The 19972-nt window shown below is 56.4% G+C and overlaps 1 protein-coding gene across 10 annotated transcripts in view; it reads right to left on the minus strand.

Moving 5' to 3' along the window:
- Positions 1 to 19972, minus strand: part of CHD6 (chromodomain helicase DNA binding protein 6) — a 92826-nt gene that overhangs the window by 23290 nt on the left and 49564 nt on the right. For 6 of the 10 annotated variants that reach the window (XR_005106399.1, XM_037401586.1, XM_037401588.1 and 3 more), the window contains 17 exons: positions 17268 to 17333; positions 16721 to 16779; positions 16266 to 16383; positions 14735 to 14821; positions 14312 to 14461; positions 13888 to 14009; positions 13007 to 13250; positions 12397 to 12573; positions 10589 to 10732; positions 9542 to 9797; positions 8838 to 9048; positions 8129 to 8324; positions 7417 to 7581; positions 6840 to 7019; positions 5518 to 5628; positions 2007 to 2209; positions 1405 to 1607 (listed from right to left, as the gene is read on the minus strand). Coding sequence is in view for 9 of the 10 variants with exons in the window: in XM_037401586.1 (XP_037257483.1) it covers positions 1405 to 1607; positions 2007 to 2209; positions 5518 to 5628; positions 6840 to 7019; positions 7417 to 7581; positions 8129 to 8324; positions 8838 to 9048; positions 9542 to 9797; positions 10589 to 10732; positions 12397 to 12573; positions 13007 to 13250; positions 13888 to 14009; positions 14312 to 14461; positions 14735 to 14821; positions 16266 to 16383; positions 16721 to 16779; positions 17268 to 17333 (2692 nt within the window). In the remaining variant the exon portion in view is untranslated. The remainder of the gene's footprint in view (positions 1 to 1404; positions 1608 to 2006; positions 2210 to 5517; positions 5629 to 6839; positions 7020 to 7416; positions 7582 to 8128; positions 8325 to 8837; positions 9049 to 9541; positions 9798 to 10588; positions 10733 to 12396; positions 12574 to 13006; positions 13251 to 13887; positions 14010 to 14311; positions 14462 to 14734; positions 14822 to 16265; positions 16384 to 16720; positions 16780 to 17267; positions 17334 to 19972) is intronic. The other 4 variants (XM_037401585.1, XM_037401590.1, XM_037401584.1 and 1 more) reach the window with 3 other exon arrangements.

A 19972-nucleotide genomic window follows, 5' to 3' on the forward strand; every position in this document is an offset into this window, starting at 1 on the left:
GCCCAAAGCAGGCTGGAGAGTCCCAGCCTCCTCATTACTCACCTTGTGCCACAGATCACAAGTGCACAACTAGCAGCACACAGCCATGGTGCTCTGACCACTCCGAGGCAGAGCTGGGCCCGCCCCCACCCCCTGCCAGCCCTCCCGGCACAACTCACCTGTCCTGAAAGCCGCAGGATGCAGGCACTGTGCTGCTAGGTCAGTGCAGAATCCTCTGACACAGAACGGGCAGCAACCACATCTCCCACGCCACAACCTTGCAGTGATCCAAGATGCCAGCACTGGCTGTGTCTTTGTACCATTAAAGACAAAAGCCACTGCGGCTGCACGATGCTGTTTGCATGGCAGGCTCTATTAGCCATACTGCTCCAGCCCCAAGGGATGCCGACAGAGAGCAGACACTGCAAGCAGGGGGTGAATCTGCAGTGCCCTGCTGTCCAGGCAGAGCCAGAGACAGGGGCTGGAGAAGGCTCTGGGTGGTCCCTGTCAGAATCTGAGGATACAGTGGAAGCCTCCACGCAACAGAATGCAGACGCAATTACAGACTGGTCATGTGGTGTGATATGTGGCACTCACACATAATGGAAAATAAGCATACGAGTCCTCTGACCAGGGAAGGCCCAGCCAAACCTGAGATAAAGGGTCCTGCTAGATGGAGTCAGAGAAGGCAGCATCACCTGGGTAGGATTCTGCAATGCAGAAGTCTCAGGACAAACCAACACTGGATCTCCATGCGTCAGGGCAGGCACTGCAGACCAGTAGGTCTGGGACAAGAACCGTGATGAGAGGAGGCACAAGCTGGTGACCTGGCATGAGATGGCTGCACAGACTGCACTGCCAGCTTCCCCAGTGCAGCCATGAGTGCCACGCCTGGTGCTAGGGCTGGGATTGCCAACAGGCACAGGTAAGGTCCCTGCACAACGATCCACACCACGTCCTGTGATACCCTGAGGAACAGTCAGGCAGGTCTACGCTCTGAGTGGAATAAATACCCTCACATCTATCACCCCCAATGTGTTCATACAGTCACCAGCACCCCACAAGCTCACTGCCCAGTGTTTCCCTGTGTGTGGGAACCCTGACAGTATTCACAGGCCAGAGGAAACCGTGTGGGAGTGGAATGGCATCTCTGCTCCCACTACAAGGCGCTCTCTGCACCAGCCATGGCACTGGAAGCCAGAAAACAGCCTTCCCCACCCAGCTAGCCTCTGCTGCTGGCTCTGAGGGTCAGTGTGGAGGTCAGTCCCATGGCAGCTACCTTCTCTGTGCAGAGAGAGTGATGGTGCTCAAGCACAGCTGCTTGATGGCTGTTTCAGTCAGCTCTGCTTTGAATTCTGCAGCCTTGGACCCGTAGGCTGACACAGTGGCGGTGGGTACAGGTGCAATGGCAGAGAGAACACGCAATACCTGAGTGATTTTGCAGAGCCTGGTTCTGCCCGTCCTTCGTCGGTGTGATGAGATCCCAGATAAAACTCTTAATCTTCTCATCCCCCTTGTAGTGTTTGACGCAATAGACCAGCAAGGCCCGACAAATCATCTCCATGTCCTTCTCATTCAGGTGCCACTTGAACCGCCCATGGGTCAGGATATCTTTCCAGCGTCCCCAGCTGGAACAGAGTAAACATTCCTGTGCAACTAGAGACCTCACTGGCATCTCTCTCCAGGAAGCTCACTCAGAGGCATGGCCCCGCCAGCTCCCCTGGACAGGGGTGTTGAGCCCCCACAACAGCAGGAAGCAGGGAGGGGTGAGGTTTGCCCCGCACTGAACAGATCAGAGGCAGGAGCAGACTCTGGAAGCACCAACTGCCAGCTCATGCTTTGCCCCCCAACACTCCTTCCATCCCAAATGTTCACTTAGAGCCCAGGTCCCACCAGGAAGGTCACTGCTGGAAGGAGGGGACACTGCAAGCAGGATTGTCAGAAAGTGGCTGGGGCAGCGAGTGGCCCACGTGCACACTGGGGCAGCTGGAGGCTGTGGCCATACTCTCTGGGAGGGGATCACTCACCCGAATATGAGCAGATTCTTCTCCACGCGGAAGCACTCAGCCCGCAGGTACCGTCGTGTCTTCTCATTGAAGCGCCGTGAGCGTGTGGGTCGCTCATCCGAGTCACTGTCCAGCTCAGAGAACTCCATCAGCTCATCCTCTTCAAAGGAGTTGTAGTGTTTGGTTTGCTTCCGCACTCGGGGCCTGTCGATGACCAGGCTCTCCTATGAGGGACAGAGGAGAATGTGCTCAGGTATGGGCAGAAGCACCTGCCTTCCATCAGGGCACACTATGTCCTCTTCACATGGTCACCCTGCTCTGCTCACACCTCTGGTTTCCAGCTTACCAGCCCCGTGGCCAGCCACATCCTTCCCACTGGGATACCTGCATGCAGCTTTGCCCGCACACACGAGAGAACTCCTGGACAGCACAGAATTCAGCCTGAATGATGACAGCCGGAAAATCAGGCCCTCTGGGTGCAAACTGCTGAACACCAGCAGCTGATTCAGCTCTGAATCACACTCTTGCCCCCCTCCAGTGCTGCATGCACCAAATGCTGTGCTGGACATGGCGTAATTTCTATGTCAGGGTGGACAGGTGGGCTGGAAGAGGAAAGGCAGCTCCCAAGAAGGTGCAGGAGGGAGCAATATGAAATTAAATTGCATGTACCTGCCTCCTCTCCTTCCCCCTACCCTGTTGAATGAATCCATGTCATCTCAATCTGATGGATTTCACGCATGTGACACACACCCACCCACTCACCCACCCACCCTCTCCCATTCTCCTGCTAGAGCGGTGAGCTCGGCAGGGCCATGGGGCCTCGCTCTTGCTGCAAACACTGTCTCTACAGTGCTGCCGCCTTAGCTGGAATTGCGGCAGGCCCCAGGGCCACATTGATGCCAGCTGCAGCACCCTGCGCTCAATGGAGGAGCCGGCAGGAGGGGCATAGGTTGCAGCCGAGCCCACCAGCTCTGCAGGACCAGCAGAAAGATGAGACCCCATCTGTCCACTCCTGCCTCCCGACAGGCAGTCACCAAACCCTTCCAGCTCCTCAGTGCTCAGCTAGAGAGTTCCTGTTGTGGGCAGAGCAGGCAGCAGCCGGGAACAAGGATGCTGCCCCCACGAGATGCTCCCCAGAGGCACATAGGGAACGTCCAGCAGCTCTGCTACCAGGCCAGGAGAAGCCAAGCACTGGCTTGCCAAAGCTCCTGGGAATGAGCCAATTTGCCAATAAGGGCAAAACACAAGACTTCAGGAGCATATTTACAGTCTGCAATCCCCACACCCAGACATGGCGATGGGCCTGCCAGATTCACTTAATTTTACTTTTTGTTCCCATCCCTGAAGGCAGGGCTGCAAACGCTGATGGAGGAAAGAGTGGCAGAATCCAAACCTGTCCTTACTTGCTCCATTGAGCCAGGAGAAGCCCTGGGAAGCTCCCTTGATCCCTATTCATATAGAGCTTTTAGAGAGATTTGTTTCTAAAGCAACGTGTGGATATTGGGCCTGACCCGCACAGTCTTTGAACAACTCCCCAGGCTTCGGTGAACATTACTGATATTCAGTGGGATATGGAAAGGCAGCACAAGGGAACATTTGACACTGTAAGAGAGGGTAAGTACCAGCAGAGTTGCCCAAGCCAGAGCTCCTCTTGTGACACCCCTTATGCTGTCAGGGCCAAACCCAGTTGGCCCAGACAACTTCGCTTGCACCCTCTTGCTCAGAGGAGATGAGAAGTTGAGTAAGAGGGAGCGTCTGCAGGCACCACACAGGGCTGTGTACATCCCCTGAGGTGCTGCGCCCCTGGTAGCCCCCTCCCCAGCTTGCTCTGATCTAGGACAGAGCTGAGACCCAAACCAGACCAAGCATCCACACACAGTGATGCTCTTGACAAACCCAGTGCCACAGCCATGACATTCAACCTCCCTGCAACCTGCCTTCATCTGTGAGCACAAACGAGGAGGGGAAGCAGCATGGCACCTCAGAACCCTCACAGTACTGGTGTGTTCACCACAAAGAGCCATTTCTTCTGCAAAGAGGTGCTGCCTTCCAGCCACCAGCCACCACCTGCTGCAGCCCAGCCAGTACACAGCTCCCACTACAACACCACTTGCTCAGCAAGGGCCCCCAGTTCCAGGGGTGCCCTCATATCCATGAAGCCAGTGACAGGCTGGTACCTGAGGGTGCCAGTGTGCCTGGCACATGCCTCTTGATCATCAGTGTTGCAGCTCCTCAAAATCCTCCCGTGCTGCTGCTGAAACCCACACATTAAACATTACGAATACATCAGAACAGAGAAGTGTGGTTATTATGGTTGTTACCTTGGCATTAAACAGGACCATGTGATGCACAACTGATTGCAGGGACCTGCCTACTGAGATATTACCTGCTCCCCACCAGCTTCAACTAACTGCAAGTCTTCTTTGCTTCTAGGTCACTAAATGGCTGGACTTGCTGCTGGGTTAAAGGCTCCCTGAGCAGGCCCACGCATACTGTGGCCCTGCTAGGGGCCCAGAGGGACACCTGGAGAGAGGAGAGGGAGCCTGGGCCAGCAAGTACAGTTGCACACAGCACAGCTTCCTCTCTGCCTGCTGCTGGGAGAGCTGGTGTGCCCTGCTGTGTTTCACCATGACAAATACCACCTCCTTAACCATGGAGACCTGGGGTGGTGGGAGCAGGGGGCTGCAGTGAAATAAATGTGCCTGGCACTGTGAGCTCCAGGGCTGAAGGGGCTGGAGCATACTAACTCATGTCAGCTCACCAGGCCTCCACCAGAGCTGCCAGGCCAAATGCTCCCCTCTGCCCAGGTTCCAGGGCTCACAGGGACTTGGGTTTAGGCTGAGGTATGGTTACACAGCTTCCCCCAAGCATGGGAAGAGCCTTGCTCACCCCACCAATCCCCAGCCACAGCAAAAGCTGCTACTTGGGCCCCTTTGTGTCCTGCCAGGCACACAGCAGCTTGGCCCTGGCGTGCCTCAAGCTATTGAAGGTCTCTGGGCTTGGTGAGACAGCCAGGGATCCAAGATCAGAACTGGCATCTGGACAGCAGCATCGGGTCATCCTGGTACTGCTCCACACTGGAGCCCCAGCTGCCCAGTCTGCACCTAACTTGGCAGGCAGTGCGAGGCACTCATGCCTGCCTGTCCTGCGCAGAACTCCAACACAGCTCCAACTCATGCACAGGCAGTCACATTAGTCTGCTGGCTTCACAGGCATGCTGTTGTGCTGGCTGTTTCATCCTCTCCTCCCCTCACATGCTGCCAGCCCCAACTGTCGCCCCTTAACCAGGTCTGGAAGTAGCTGGGAGCACAGACTGAGCACCCTGAAATACCAGGTAGATGCAGCCCACCATGTGGTCAAAGTAATGGCGGCTTTAGCCAGCACTCGTGGGTCAGTCTTCCCTTGCAGTAATTCCTGATGCATAACACATATCCCTTCACAAGCTCAGCAGAAGCATGCAGCTCCTCCTGGAGACCATGCCACGCGGTGTCAGACCAGCTGTGGGGCACACAGGCCACAAGCTGGATCCTACCTTTTCATTCTTGGCATCTGTATCGAGCTCTGCTATCTTGGCCCACTTTTGCCAGAAGTTGGGGTCATCTAAGGAAATGTCAGTTCTGTTTCCCGATGCTACAAAGCTGGCCTGGGAGTGGAAGAAGAGGAGTGAACAGGGTGCAACCCACCATCCAGATGTGCCTTCCCCCTTACAGTTCCCCAACACATGTCTACAGTGCACAGTCTTGCTGCCATGAGGTGTTACACCCCATGCTGATACATGCCAGAGGGCTCTTTGTTTGCTTAAGGGAGCTGAACCCCTCTATTCTGCAGTCCCACCTGATCCACTGGAAACAGAGCCTGGGCTGTGCCACCTGCAAGACGAGAAGGGACAGATGGCTTTTGTGCCCTCAGAGGACACAAGCACAGCACTGAGCTGGCTCCTTGGGCTCTCTCCTGTGGGGATGTCAGGGCCACTTGGCACACAGCTTCCCCAGCACAGCAGCGCCCAGCTTCAAGCATTGTGCAGGCCAGCAGCCTGGTCCCGCAAGGCTGGAGTCAGAGCTAGGCTGTGCAGCAGCAGGGCTGTGTTGAAGGTACCACAACTCCTTCCTACACCTCCAGCAGCCCAGGTCACCACCTGCACTTCTGCTTGGCAAAGCACCACACTGAGGCAGCACTGGTGTCTAGAAGGGCAGGGGAGGTGACAGACTGGATGAAATAAGCTCAACCCATGAAAAGAAGACCAGCCCAGCTCAGGACTGGATCTCACCCAGGCTTTGAACTTATCCATCCTCCCCAAGGAGAGGCACAACTCTGCCCACAACAGCACCAGGCAGAGGGTCTAGCTCTGGGCATGGCCTACTGCCATGGCAAGGAGTCCTCAGCCCATTGGAAGAGTAAGCCCTAAACCCTGCAATGCCCTGACTGCGACACAAGAGCAGCTCTGCATCCCTCCCCGCTGCCAGTGTGGTGACAGCGAACAGCCTGGCAATGCCCAGCACCTGGAGGACAGCCCCTGCTCTGCCTTCTTACCAGCTTGAGCGGCTTCAAAGGGAAAGTGGAAACTGGCAAGCTGAACCCTCCTGAATAGCCCCAACAGCACCCACCCAAGCTGGCGGCCCCCTCCTCAAATGCTCTGCTAACCACCAGTGAGACAGGAAACCACACTGCTGCCAGTGAAACCAGCCAGGCCTCACTCCTGGGTGCAGGAGGACAGGCAGGAGCTTGGCCTCCATGCAGACATGTCTCAACACACAGGCAAGAGGTCAGCCCCCCACTACTGCTCTGCATGCTCCCAGCGTGTCCCCTACCACCCTGGGGGGAGCCCCCCTTCCCTCCCGATGGAGCACAGCACACCTTGGCAAAGGTGGAGCCCTTCCCCTCAGACTGGATTGTGATGGTCTGAGTCCTGCGCTGGAGGATCTGATCAATGTCTTCCTCGCAGAACTTCGATCCTTCATCCTCCTCATCCATCAGAGCGCCATAGGCACCCTTCCGCAGCAGGTCCTCCACCTCCATCTTTGAGAGCTGCTGAACCTGCCCAAAACATGGGGGCATCACCAAACTGGCCAGCCTCCCTGGGAACTGCACAACAGGAGAAGACTCTTCCCTCTGCCTCGGGAGGGAGGGAGGGCAGAGATGCCCCAGGCCAATCCAGACCTCCTGATGCTACAGCATAGGCCACTTAAAATGCTGCCTGAGGGACTGTCAGGAATTTCCAGTCCATGTCACCCAGGCACAGCACCACATGCACCCCCTAACCCCGAGGCAGCCTGCCAGGCCAAACAGCAGCAATGCAAGTGTGTGGGACCAGGCTCTCCCTCCCCAGAAGCTTGCCCATGTCTCTGCTCCAACCTGGCAGTGACTTGCAGGGGAAGGAGGTGAGCTCTCCTGTAGTGCCTCCCACCTAGCCCCACTCTGACAGCCAACCTACCCCGTTCGTGCTGCCCTTGCGGTTGATGTCCTGCAACACAGCCTTATCCAGGCCCAGCTTCAGGCTGGCCTTGTCAAACATCTCCCGCTCATAGGAGTTCCTGGTGATGAGGCGATAGACTTTCACTGCCTTGCTCTGCCCGATCCGGTGGCAGCGAGCTTGAGCCTGGGAGTGCAGAGGGCACAGCATCAAGCACAGTGAGCTCGGAAGGATGGGGATCGTGTGGCTTGTGGCACCCTGCAACACCACCCACCACACACCCACCTGAGCCACAGTCAGCTCCCACCCACCAGAGCAGCCGCATCTAGTGCCTGTGGCTGACTTGGCAGGGCTCTGCCAGCGGGTGCTGGTTAGTGCCAGCCCTGCGCAATTGTGGAGCAGGAATCAGAGACCCCTGCACCCCCAGGCAAGGACATGGGGCTCAGGCTAGAGCCTTGGATCTCAGCAGATGGGGGCACCCAGCACTTCAGCCCCTCCAACACCAGGTATGGACAAAGTGCTGCCTCATCTGTGGCCCACTCATGCTTTTAGAGCCACACTGTGATCTTCCCCATGACACATCCCCTCTGCCTGCACTCCTGACAGCTCTCCCAGCATCGCACCCCATGCCCAGTACAGCTGGGTACTGCTGCCCTTCCCTCCCCAGCTAGCATGAGTGACGGGAGCCATGCCATAGGACCTCCTGGCAGCCTGTGCCACTCTGGCCCATTACCTGTAGGTCATTCTGTGGGTTCCAGTCTGAGTCAAAGATGATGCAGGTGTCGGCAGCGGTCAGGTTGATGCCCAGCCCGCCTGCCCGCGTGCACAGGAGAAAGACGAAGCGATCCGAGTCAGGCTTGCAGAAGCGGTCGATGGCAGCTTGGCGCAGATTCCCACGCACCCGCCCATCAATGCGCTCATAGGTGTACCTGCTCAGAGACGGGAGAAGATGAGAGCAGGGTCACAGCAGGGCCCAAACTGGCTGTGGCTTACAAACCCCTTCTTGCTCCTTCCCCTGGGCTGTGTGTGGGCATGCAGGCAGCTCAGACTTACGGGCAGGACCTGTGCACAGGTGGAGGCTCAGGCCTCATCAGCCTGTGTGCACTGTGGTTGTTCCCAGAAGTCATTCCTCTTATGATGGCAAAACCATGACCTCGTCCATGGCACATGCATATGGGGCTCATGGGAACCAGGACCAAGGGAAGGGCCTATTCCCATTTGGTCACTCCTACGACTAGCCCTGGGCAATGCAGAAGGGACAGGTCACAGCTGCCCAGCTTTGGGGTCTCTGCACCCATCGGTAGTAGCCTGTAACTTGGATCCTTTGGTACGTGAGCACAGAATGGCCAAATCCCCACCCTGGGCTGTTGCTACTCTGTGTGTACAGTGCAGGATGGAGGTGATGTGGAGGAGCTGTGGTGAATGCTGAAGCCTGTACTAACCGCCTCTGAATGAGATAGTCTTCAAGGATGTCCAGGCAGCGCACCATCTGAGAGAAGATGAGGACCTTGTGCCCACCAGCAATCAGCTTGGGAAGCAGCTTATCAATGAGCACCAGCTTCCCGGCCGCCTGGATCATTGCCTGCAGCTGGAAGTCTGGTGCCTCTGGGCTGTGTGTTTTACGAAAGTCTTCCAGGATCTTCTCCTCTGCCCCTGCCAGGTGAGAAAGGACGTGAGCTCTTGGCAAGGCTGGCAGTGAAGCTGCCCCCAGCCTCCCATCCAGGACGACAGCAAGCCACCACACAAGGAACAGAACCCATGTAGCTGATCATGTCTAGGGAGGCTGGCTAGAGACCTCCAGAAGCCCCTCCACTCCTATGACTCTACTTCTTCATGGCTTGCACCAGCTCTTGGCAGATCAAGCCAGGCTGGGATGTTGGAGAGGGTCCTGTGCCAGAACACCCCCAAATATAGCAAGCCTCACAAGACCCTGAGGTGCCCACCAGCAAGCAGCACTTGCAGGGAGCTAGTTTGCCCCTCAGGGCAACAAGGGAGATCACTGCATCCTGTGCTGGGCCTGGATGCACAACCCCACCAGCAGCACATGGCATAAGGGTCTAGGCTGGCTCCCAAGCTACGTGAGCTCTGCAGGTAGTGACCAGCAAATGCTGCAGTGTCCCCCACACCTGCTGTGCACAGCCCTCACCGTTGATGAGATACGGGTGATTGCAGCACTTCCGCAGCTCCATCATAGTGTTGATGAGGTTGGGCATATTGTGCTGGTTGGCACCCTTGGAGAGGAAGGAAAAGTTCTTCTCCAGGATGGCCCGGTAGTATTTCTTCTGGATATTGGTCAGCTCCACCTCAATGATGGTCTCCTGCTTGGGTGCCAGATTCTTCTCTACATCATCCTTCAGCCGTCTCAGCATCATGGGCTTCAGAATGGACTGCAGCTTCTTCACCTGCCAGAGCAAGCGTAGAGATTCACTGCCCTCCCAACACAGCAAGCACGCGCTGACAACAGCGGAAGGGCCTGCAATGCTACAGCCTCCCCAGGCTGGAAACCCACTACAAATGACCCTGAAGCACCTGCTCTGCTGACCGCCAGGACAACTTCAGAGTCTGACTTCCTTGGGGCAGGCATGTGAGGGACCAGCCCTGGGCCATGAACTCCACACGCTTCTGCTGCTGGCAGCCTTGGATAACTGCGTCTGCTGCAGGACAGCTGAGCTTTGATAGCAGCTGAGATGATGCTCCATGTGCCCGTGCCTGCTCCCTCAGAATGACGATCTTTGTGCAATCCCCACTTAAGCCAAATGGCAATTCAAATGGCAGTGAGACAGCCCAGGGGACTGGGCTCTTTTCCATGGCCCACGCTCAAGGGTAACTTTGGAGGACGGCTCCCCAGGGGAACCTGACAAGGGTGACTGACACAAGGACTTACTGATCTCCTCACTCCCCCTACACTCCTGCTGGTTTCAGGGACAGACCAGGTAAGAAAGCCAGATGAGCTGCACTGCGCAGGCACGCAAGGGGTTAGTAGGGAGCTAGGCAGGGAGCAGACCACTGCCTTGGCACAGGCTGGTCTCCCCTCTCCAAAGCAGCGTTGGGGGCTCTGTCACAACTTTGCTTCTGCAAGCATAAGGAGTCCTATTCATTTCCATGAAGCACATGTCTGAGTGTGTGCCTGGCTTGGTGACTGCATGTCCCAATGGCCTGTGCTAACAGTCACCAGTGTCACTCTTCTAGGTACCTGCTCCTCTGTCTTCAGGTCTCCAAACTCCTCCAGAAAGGCTGTCTCTGAGGGGAACTGCTGTGGCTCCAGGAAATTCAGGAGGCTGAAGAGCTCCTCCACCGAGTTCTGCAGGGGGGTCCCTGTCAACAGCACCTTGTGCTCCTGGGTATACACAGAAAACAGGTTGAGGGCTCAGATCCACCGGCTGGGTCCAAGGTGTTCCAAGAGCGCAATGCTCCTTGTCTTCCAGCCTCAGGAGCACTCTGGGTGGCCTGTGGGAACACACACTCCCCGAAAGGCTCCCCTGGCCATGGTGCCAGCCCTGACCCAGCCACTGCCACGCAACAGTCTTGTGGCTCCCAGGATGCTCCCCTGGATGTGGCCCACTCCAACAACAGCCAGAACTGAGAATCCCACACCCTCCCAGGCTTCAGCCCTGCCCTGGCACAAGACCCTCAGGCAGGGCTGTGCTGGCACCGGACAGGGATGCTGACAGAGCCCAATCCTCTGTGCACCAGGGGGAAATCCCTCTTCAGGGCTTGGGAACATGGCTCAGTGACATATGACACCGAGGGGCACCCAGGCACCTGCTTCTAGGGTCAGCATGAGCAGGGTGCTCTGAAATCAGCGGGGGCACATATGACTCTGTCAAGTGTGCACTGGGAAGAAGAAGGAGCTTTTATTAGAGGTTCACTATGTAGGTATGTGTGCAGTAAAAGGAGACAGGGGTCCAGACAACCCCTCCAAGATCTGGGGGTGTGAGGAGCGGATGACCCCTGAAGAGGAATGCACTCCCCTGTGCTGACACCACAGGCTCTGGCTTCAGGCACCATCAGGTGCTGCCTTCTGAGGTGCACCAGCCACTCTGTCGCAGCAGTGCCAGAGACTCGGGTGCTCACTCACTGCTCAGGCTAATCCTCCTGTCCAACCTAATGCAAAGAATGCCCCCAAGACCCACCAGCTATGAAAGAAGTGCAATTTAAAGGTGTGAGGTTCCCACAGGACTTGTACAGAGGAAGGCGATGGTTACGAAGTGGGGCCAGCAGCAATCCTGCTTTGCCCCAGGGTTCTCACAACCCAGCAGGGACCTGCATAAGACACAAAGTCAGGGGGAAACATATGGGTCTTTGGGAACTGGAGATATAAGACTAATAATTTTCGGAGGCCTGGCCCAGCTAGAGTGTGATGGAAGCTGGGTAGGGCTGGGAGATCCAAAAGCCTGATGGTCCTCAGTCCAGTGAACAGCAGCACTGCCTTTCCCACGGCTGGAAAGGAGCTGGACATCCAAACACATTTCTCAGAGCAGCTCATTGATCCCTTTTTCACCACGCACAGTCCTGTGCCCCCATCCCTGGCACAGACTGGTCTCATATTTGCAGAATCCCAAAAAAGCTTCAACACTGCAGTCCTGCTCACTGCAGGGTACAAAGCACACCACGGCCAGAGGATGCTGTGCACGGCTGGTCAGCAACTGCCCCAGTGTCCTACAGCAGCCTAAGCTGTGCTGCAAGGCCAGGCAGGGCTCTGCCAGGGAGTGCACACAGATGGGAAGGCATGGGGGCGCTTGGCCTGCTGTGGGCTAATATTCCACTTCAGCAAAAAGGAGTTTGTGATGGCTGCAGGACACCAGTGCCCCCCATCCATCAAAGGGCCCCGGTCACTGGCACTGCTTCAACAACCTGATGGGTCCTGGATGGCTTTCCCTCTGACAGGGAGCTCTCAGCCCTGGCACTCGGCCTAAGCAGTTTGCAGTGGCTCCTGACTGCTAGGCATGGCCATCTCTGGCCCACCCTGCTCTCACATGAACTTGGGCAGGACATGCTCACCAGGGCCATGAGCTTCAGGCCCTCCAGGAGTTTGCAGTTCCTGTTCTTCAGGCGATGTGCCTCGTCAATGACCACGCAGCGCCACTGGATCTTCTTCAGCTCTGGACAGTCAGCAAGGATCATCTCAAAGGTGGTGATAACCACCTGGAACTTGAAGATCCCAGGGAGAGGGTTACCCTAGGGAGACATAAACCATATGGAGCGCTTGACTCCTGCAGGGTGGCAGGACACTGTTGGCATCAGTGTTGGCATCTGGCTCCTAGCTGGGATTTCCCCAGATTAATCTCTCTCAAGCAGCAGGCAGGTTCCTGCAAGCCTCCTCCCTGGCCACAGGCTTCATCTCTCCAAACCAGACACTGCTTCAGGGCAGACAAACAGGACTGCACAAGAACTGGGGCTGGGGTTCTGCTGCATTTTCCCCTTTCTGCATGAGTTGGGCCTGTTCTTCACTCATACACAGTGCACCCTGAGCCTATGCCAGCAAAGGTCTTAAAAGATCACCTTTCCCTCTCCAGATGAACCACGAGCTTCACATGCAGCTCACTGCTTCCCAAGCAAAAGAAGCCAGAACTGGGGGGCACATCCTGGGAGTGTTGTGTGCATCAATCACCTGTGTGTCCCTGTACACCATCTCGTACTGCTGGATCATCTGCCGGCTGATCTGGCTGCCATGGTATACGATGGCATTCATCTCTGTCCAGGTGCGGAACTCCCTCTCCCAGTTGGTGATGGTGGAGAGAGGTGCAATGATGAGGAAGGGGCCATGGATGCCCATCAGGAATATTTCTGAGAGGAAGGTGATTGATTGGATTGTCTTCCCCAGCCCCATCTCATCAGCCAGGATGCAGTTCTTCCTGCAGAGATGGACAGGTACAGGTGAACACGCTCTCAGGGGCAGGAACCACCCTGTCAACAACTCCTCGATGGGATGTCAGGCACATCACCTCCACCCACATCTCTCTGACCCCGCAGCAAGGGGGTTGAGGGCACATTGGTACAGTGGCCCAAATTGGTCTGGCTAAGCCAGACCATCCAACTTCTTGCAAGATGACGGACTCAAAGTTCGTGTGAAAAATGCTGTCCTTTGCGTGCACACTAGCCAGTGAAAGATGCATCTGACAGCCTGCTGCAGCTGAGAACATACATATTCCTGCACTCCTGCCACAGGAATGGCTCATCAGTAGCCTGGCCAATACCAAAAATCAGGTGTATCTTAGAGCCATAACTAAGCCCTACTGTCTCCAACACTCATCAGCGTTTACTGATGAGAAACATGCCTAAAGACTCAGTTGCAAAGCTAAAACAAACACAATTTTCCTGGCAGCTGCCTGCCAGCTCCAGCACTGGGAAGTCTCAGTGGCCCCTCTGTCAGGCCCCCAATTTGTCATCTCTGCTCCCCCAGCTCTGCTGCTCCCATGACTGCACACACCAGGGCGGCCCCACTGCCAGCAGGACTCCTCACGGGAGCACAGGGCTCCAGCCCCTCCTCACCTGTTATACCAGTTAAAAAGCAGCCAGTTCATTCCCTCCAGCTGATACTCCCGCAGCTGGTTGCTGTTCTTATACTCCCGGGACTTCTCCAGTTTCTGCCAGGACTCAGATGCTGGGCGCTCCTAGGAGGAAAGAGCAGGAGCAATGTCCATGGAGAGGAAGAAGCTAATGCTCAGCAAGGCCAGACCCTGCTTCTGGGGCTGCACATCAGGACAAGACTTCAGAACAGTCACTAACAGCTGATTCACAGCAAGGTCTTGGCCTCTGGATCCCACCCTCAGATCCTGCTAACTAACCCAGCCACAGGGGAGGATATGGGGCTTGCAATGCAGCAGCAGGGACAAGGTCAGCACTGCTGGGCCTTGGCAAGACACAGACAGTCCCTGCCTGCCCAGGGCAGCGAGCTGCCAGCTGGGTACGTTACCTCTGGGTACGTTACCATGTGCTTGATTTCTGGAGGGATTTGGAGGGCTTCAAACTCTTTAATCTTCCCTGGGTCAACATCCTCCTCCAGCTCCCAGGTGCTCTCCTCGTAGGGCAGTGAGCACCACTTCACCAGGTAGTGAGTCACCTCCTGCAGTGCAAAGAGACAGGCTCAGGGACAGCGCAGGGCTCATGGCCACTCAGCCCCAGCTTAACTTCGACCGAGAGCGAGTCACAGGGACAGTCAGCGGCCCTCCATCTACCCCTGTGCCAAGGGGTGCCCATGGACAGGGCTCAGGCTGCAAAAGGCTAGTAAGGCCTCAGGGTGCTCAGGAACAACCTGCAATGCACACTGTGGGTCTGGGCCTCCTGCCAAGCCTCCCTCCCTCTTCCCGTGGGGCAAGCAAGCAACGCAGCCACTCACTTCCCCAGTGTCAGGATCCTTTGTGTGAGCCACCTCCAGAATTCGATCTACCTCCACATAGTCGGGGTTGAACAGATCCTCATCAGGCTGTGACAGCAAAGAGTAAAAAGAGTCAAGTTCAAGGTGATTACAGGGTTAAACAGATGGTGGGAATGAGTAAACTGCTTCGGGGCATCTGTCCCCAGGATGCTGCTAGCTGTGCACAGCACACCAAGTGCCCTGGACACAGGTACACTGACATCTGTCTCTGGGCAGGGAAGATGCAGGAGCCCTGCAGAAGGCAAAGCTCTTGCTTTAGAGCAGCCGTGGGTTCCATGCTGCGCTTGCTGGGAGGCAAGAATGGCCTCTCCAGCCCATCTGGCCCCAAGCTTATGTGCAGCATCCAGAGCTGCGACTGCCACAGCACAGAGCCACACACAGCACCCGATGAACTCCACTCCTTGTTGGATGCTTGAACTCCACATGAGATGACACCTTGCTCTTTGTCTCTGCCTCTCTCTCTCCCTCCCTTCAGCTTAACAGTCACCAGCAGCAACTGCTCATGAGGCAAGGGCTCATCCCCCTGCTAGGAACACCTTGGGAGGAGTGAGCTTTAGACTAGCAGTGGTCCTTGGAGAGACACTGTCTAGGTTTTGGGAAGGAGCAAAACCAGGCTTCTATGTTCACAGCTCCCCAGGCCGCAGTTAGTCACAGGAAAGAGCATTTGCTCCTTGCTAAATTGTTAGTGGTACAGTGTGTGTCAACACATGCTGTTTCTTTGCATCCTGCGAAAGACCCCAAACACACTCGGGAGTGTGAAATTTGACACACACCCCCAGCTTTCCAACTACATCCACAGAGAAATTGCCTTAGCCTACTGGCCTGATTTACACTTGTAAGGGGCAGTCTGAGGAGATCCAACAACTGTCTCCAGAGTAGCAAGATAAATCATAGAACACCTTTCATTTAAACAAGATTAATCTGCTTATACAACAGAGTGGGCAGGAGCTGCCCTAAGCCCAACTATTTATAGCTCCCCCTCTCCCATAGCACTTCTGCTTCACCATGAAAGCACCTCCAGCACTGCATGCTGCCCAGTGAGCAAAACTTCCAAGGCCTGGCAAGTGACTTTTGTCACCCTGCGCATACCTCTGCTAGTGACACCATGGCAGTTCAGGGCACTGTCATGTCCCCTTGGCTCCAGCATCCCCACCTGCTCACCCTCTTGTGCTGTGACCTGGTTCAAACTAGCCTGGAAGCCTGAGGTCCTGTGCAGCCTCCTGGGCATTGCCACGGTGTCAGCAAGGGGACACAGGCAGTGCTCTGGGCAGCACCCCAGCATCACTGAGCTATGGCAGAGCTCAGGCAGGGCAGGCACTGCTGCTGCGAGCCCTGCCTGCCCACTCCCAGCCCTGAATTTTGATCCTGGAGCTGGTCTCACCTGGGCTGGGAGGTGTCAGAGGCAACGCTCAGCTCTTGGCCTGCTCAGTCACCACACCAGGCCCAGGTATGCCAGGGTCAGGCACAGCTGCCTGCTGCATTCAGCTCTCACCTCTGTAAAAATATGCTTCATCTGAGCCTGCTTGTTCCGGAAGCGCTTTATCTTCTGGGAGATCCTGGGGTCCTTCTCCAGCTCCTCCAGAGTTGCCCACTTACAGTGGAGGTAGGAGCTGCAGAGAAAAAAAATAATCAACAGAATGTGACCAAAGAAGCCTTTGGGCCCGATCCCATCCACCACGCAGACCACCAGGGATCTCCCAGAGAACATGCAGCCTATGCCTCGCCAAGCAAAACCCCAAACTGGAGGAAGATGTGGCCTGGGTCCAGGCCAAGACTGAGCACTGCAGCAGCAGCAGCTCTCCTGCTTTCCACTGCCAGGGCTGGCTCAGGACAAGGGCAGCAAGACAGGGATGCTGGGGCTGGGACAGAGATGGGAGCGCACAGCCCTCCCTCCCGCATGCATAGGGCCCACTACCATGACACAGGGCACCACAAGACTGCACGTACAAGTTTCTGTACTTGACGTAGAACTCCTCCATCTCAAATGCCAGGCCTCCAGGATGTGCCTGAAACCAAGGGAAGCAGAGTTAGTGACAGAGCCTGTGCAGAAACTGCTGGGGGCATCCTCCATGACCTGGGTGCAGACAGGCATCTCCTGCCTGGCCACACGCTCCAGGCAGGCTGAGCCCCATGGATTTTGAGGATGGCCAGGCACTTAGCTTGCTGTCTGCCCTGGAGGCTCAGTGGCCCTGGGGAATGTGGTGTAAACCCAGCCTTAGGCATGGGGGACTTAAACACTTCCTGAGCATCAGCCCAGGCCTGACTTTTCTCCAGAGGCTTTCTGGTGCCCAGGGCCAAAGAGGCATCACGTTGATCTCCAAACCCAGAAAGGTGCCCAGCCTGGGCATATGCCAGCAACACCATGCAAAGAGCAAGGAATGGCACGGCAGCACTGACTGCTGCTACATCTCATGTCCCTGCTGCACAAGGCAGCCAGGTCCCGTCTATCCTCTGCCCAGGGACCTCCACTGCCACCGACACCTTTGCCACTCACCTCCTTCTGCACCATCCTGGAGGCAAGGATCTTCTCAATGATATTGGCGTCATCCTCGGGAGGCTCCTGGGGACAGGAGAGCAGAGTGCTGTCTTCCCAGCTCGTTGTGTGGCTTGGCCTCTGGCACCTTCCCAGCACAGAACAGCTGCTTGCTCCCCCTCCCAGCCCACCAGAGCAGGCAAAACCAGCACAGTGGGAGCTGGGACAGCTGTGTTTGGGGAACCCTTTCTGGGTGCAAGGGTGCAGGTGCTGCCAGCCCAGCTACATTCACCCTCTGCCTGTGCTCCCCTGGCCACCAAGGCCACAGCACAGTCACGTTTAGCTGTGCAGGTCCTTCCATCTAGACCAGGGCAGCCAGAGAGGGTGGCAAGTCTCCCAGAAAAGAGGAGGAAGCTTGGGCACTTCTGCCCTGAGACTCAAGGAAGGAAATATGCCAAAATGTGCACATCTCCTGCTCCCACCCACTCTCCATGCCAGCCCTCTGACTTACCTTGGCATTTATACAACCCTATAGTACTGAATGGCCCCAAGGGCCCCAGCAGAGCAGGGAGTGGGACTATCAGGCCCCTGCCACAGGCATTCTCTGTTGCTGCTGCCTGTCCGTGGTCAGCCTCAGCCCCATCACTGTCCACGCAGCTCTTCCCAGCAAGCCCAAAGTGCCGCTTCCTTCCCTTCACAGGCTTTGACTGCCATGAGGAAATCACCCCATGAGGCCCGCAGAGACCTTCTGCTGGCCAACCATGGGCTCCCACCCCACTCCCTCACACTAAGCACACAAGCTTTGCTGGAGGTGGCCCTAACACTGCTGCTTCCAGCTCCAAGTCGGCAGCCCCAGGGCAAGTGGGGAGGTCAAGACTCTACTGGCCACATGCTGTGGCAGGACCAGCCCCACCAAATGCCAAGGGATAAGAGAGATAGGCTTGTGCCTGTCTGCACTGTAGCAGAGAGGCACAGAAAGACTAAGGGGAGAGGACAGACAGCAAAAATATGGAGCTTGCTTGAGCATTAGGAATATCAGTTCTACCCTGGCTGGGAGATGGTATGGCAGCAGGGGGAAGAGCAAAGGGCAAAGCAGAAAGGAGAAGTACTCTATTCATCCCCTTCAGACAGAGGCAGTCTGTTCCAAGGCAAAGCAGCCCTGCGATGTTCCTTCACAGACTAGAAAGACCCCTCCAAGAAAGGCATGGGGCAAGCTGGGGAGGGACAGACAACCAGGACATCCCACATCACTCATCCAAAAGGGTCTGGGAAAGCCTAGGTGGTGTCCAAGGCTGCAGCAACCCCTCCATGCCCCAGCCCTCAGCTGACCTGCTGCCTCAGCACTCCCCCTGCAGTGTGGGGCAGGATGCTGGACACAGCACGGCAACACAGTGAGCAGGGTAACAGCAGCTCTGTCTGGGCCCCTCCACTGCAGTCCTGTGGCCCAGGGTGGGATTTCTGCCTTATTTGGAGAGCTCTGCCCCACGCCAGAGTAATCTGGCTGAGGTGGAGCATGCAGAGATGCTTCTGCTGCAGCCACTGTGCAGTGCCTGTTTCCCCATGCCCAGGCATCCATCCTGGCTCTGCTGGGCTCCAGCTTGATTCTGGCCACAAAGGGTTTGTGTTAACATGGCCAGGGGCACAGTGCTACCATCACAGCCGCTGCCAGCACCCCTGGGCTGGGAGCTCCCACACTGACCCACAGTCCAGCTGGCACACACAAGTCTGTGGCTCATTGCTGGCAGCCTGTGGGCTGCTGGCGGAGCCCTGCACCGCCCCACAGCGCTACTGAGGAATGTGGCTAGGATACAGGGGGGAAAGCTGCAAGTCCAGGCCATGGGGAGAGCTGTCCTGAGGCCTCAGCACTCCTATCTTGCCCTGTTGGGTCAGTTCTGACCCTGGGAGCAGCAACAGACGGGCCCGGCCAAGCCTGCTGGCAAGAGGCCAGAGCAGCCACTCAGCGGACAGCCTTGCTGCCATCAGACACCAGCCTTGATAATTCATCTGGAGCAGGACAAAATGAGGTGGAAGTCCAGGACTAAGACAAGAGCAGGGTGGCAGCATGGACACATGCCAGAGGCAACCCATTCCAACCTGCTGTTCTGGAGAGATTACTGCCAGGAGCCCAGCTGGGACACAGCACTGGGCAGCAGCTGAAGCAGCCCAGGCAGCATCTCCTGTGGGTGTGTGACAGCCCTCTGGGCAAGGCAGGGAGCACCAGGCCAGGCCTTATTTACTAGCTTAACAACAGAGCTGACTAATACCCACACGGAAAGCCTTGTGAAGATAGGACTAACGAGAGACACAGGAACACTACGAAAACAATTATTGACTATTATTACTATCTGGCAGCTTTGTCAGCAACCAGAGAGAGGGAATGAGATGCAGGATCCAACAAACAGAACAGCAGGAAGGAGTTGCCAGCACCCACCAGGAGCCAGCAGTGAACCAGTGGGCAAAGGCAGGTCAGTGAGTCCCAAACTGCAGTGACACTGGCTGGTCCCTACCACACTGTCTGGCAGATCAGTTTGGCTGGCAGGTGTCAGGCTGGACATCTCTACACTCCGAGGTGCTGATGGAAAGCAGCAATGTGGGCAGAAAATGAGGATCTGGCACCTACAAAGCCCTCAGCTGGCAGAGCCAAAATAATAGACTAACCTCACAGACAGGAGCTACAGAGACAGGAGCCGCAGGCAGGCATGGGCAAGTCATGCCTTCAGGGACAT

Source organism: Falco rusticolus, chromosome 10 (assembly GCF_015220075.1).
Source record: "Falco rusticolus isolate bFalRus1 chromosome 10, bFalRus1.pri, whole genome shotgun sequence".
NCBI classification, from domain to species: Eukaryota; Metazoa; Chordata; class Aves; order Falconiformes; family Falconidae; genus Falco; species Falco rusticolus.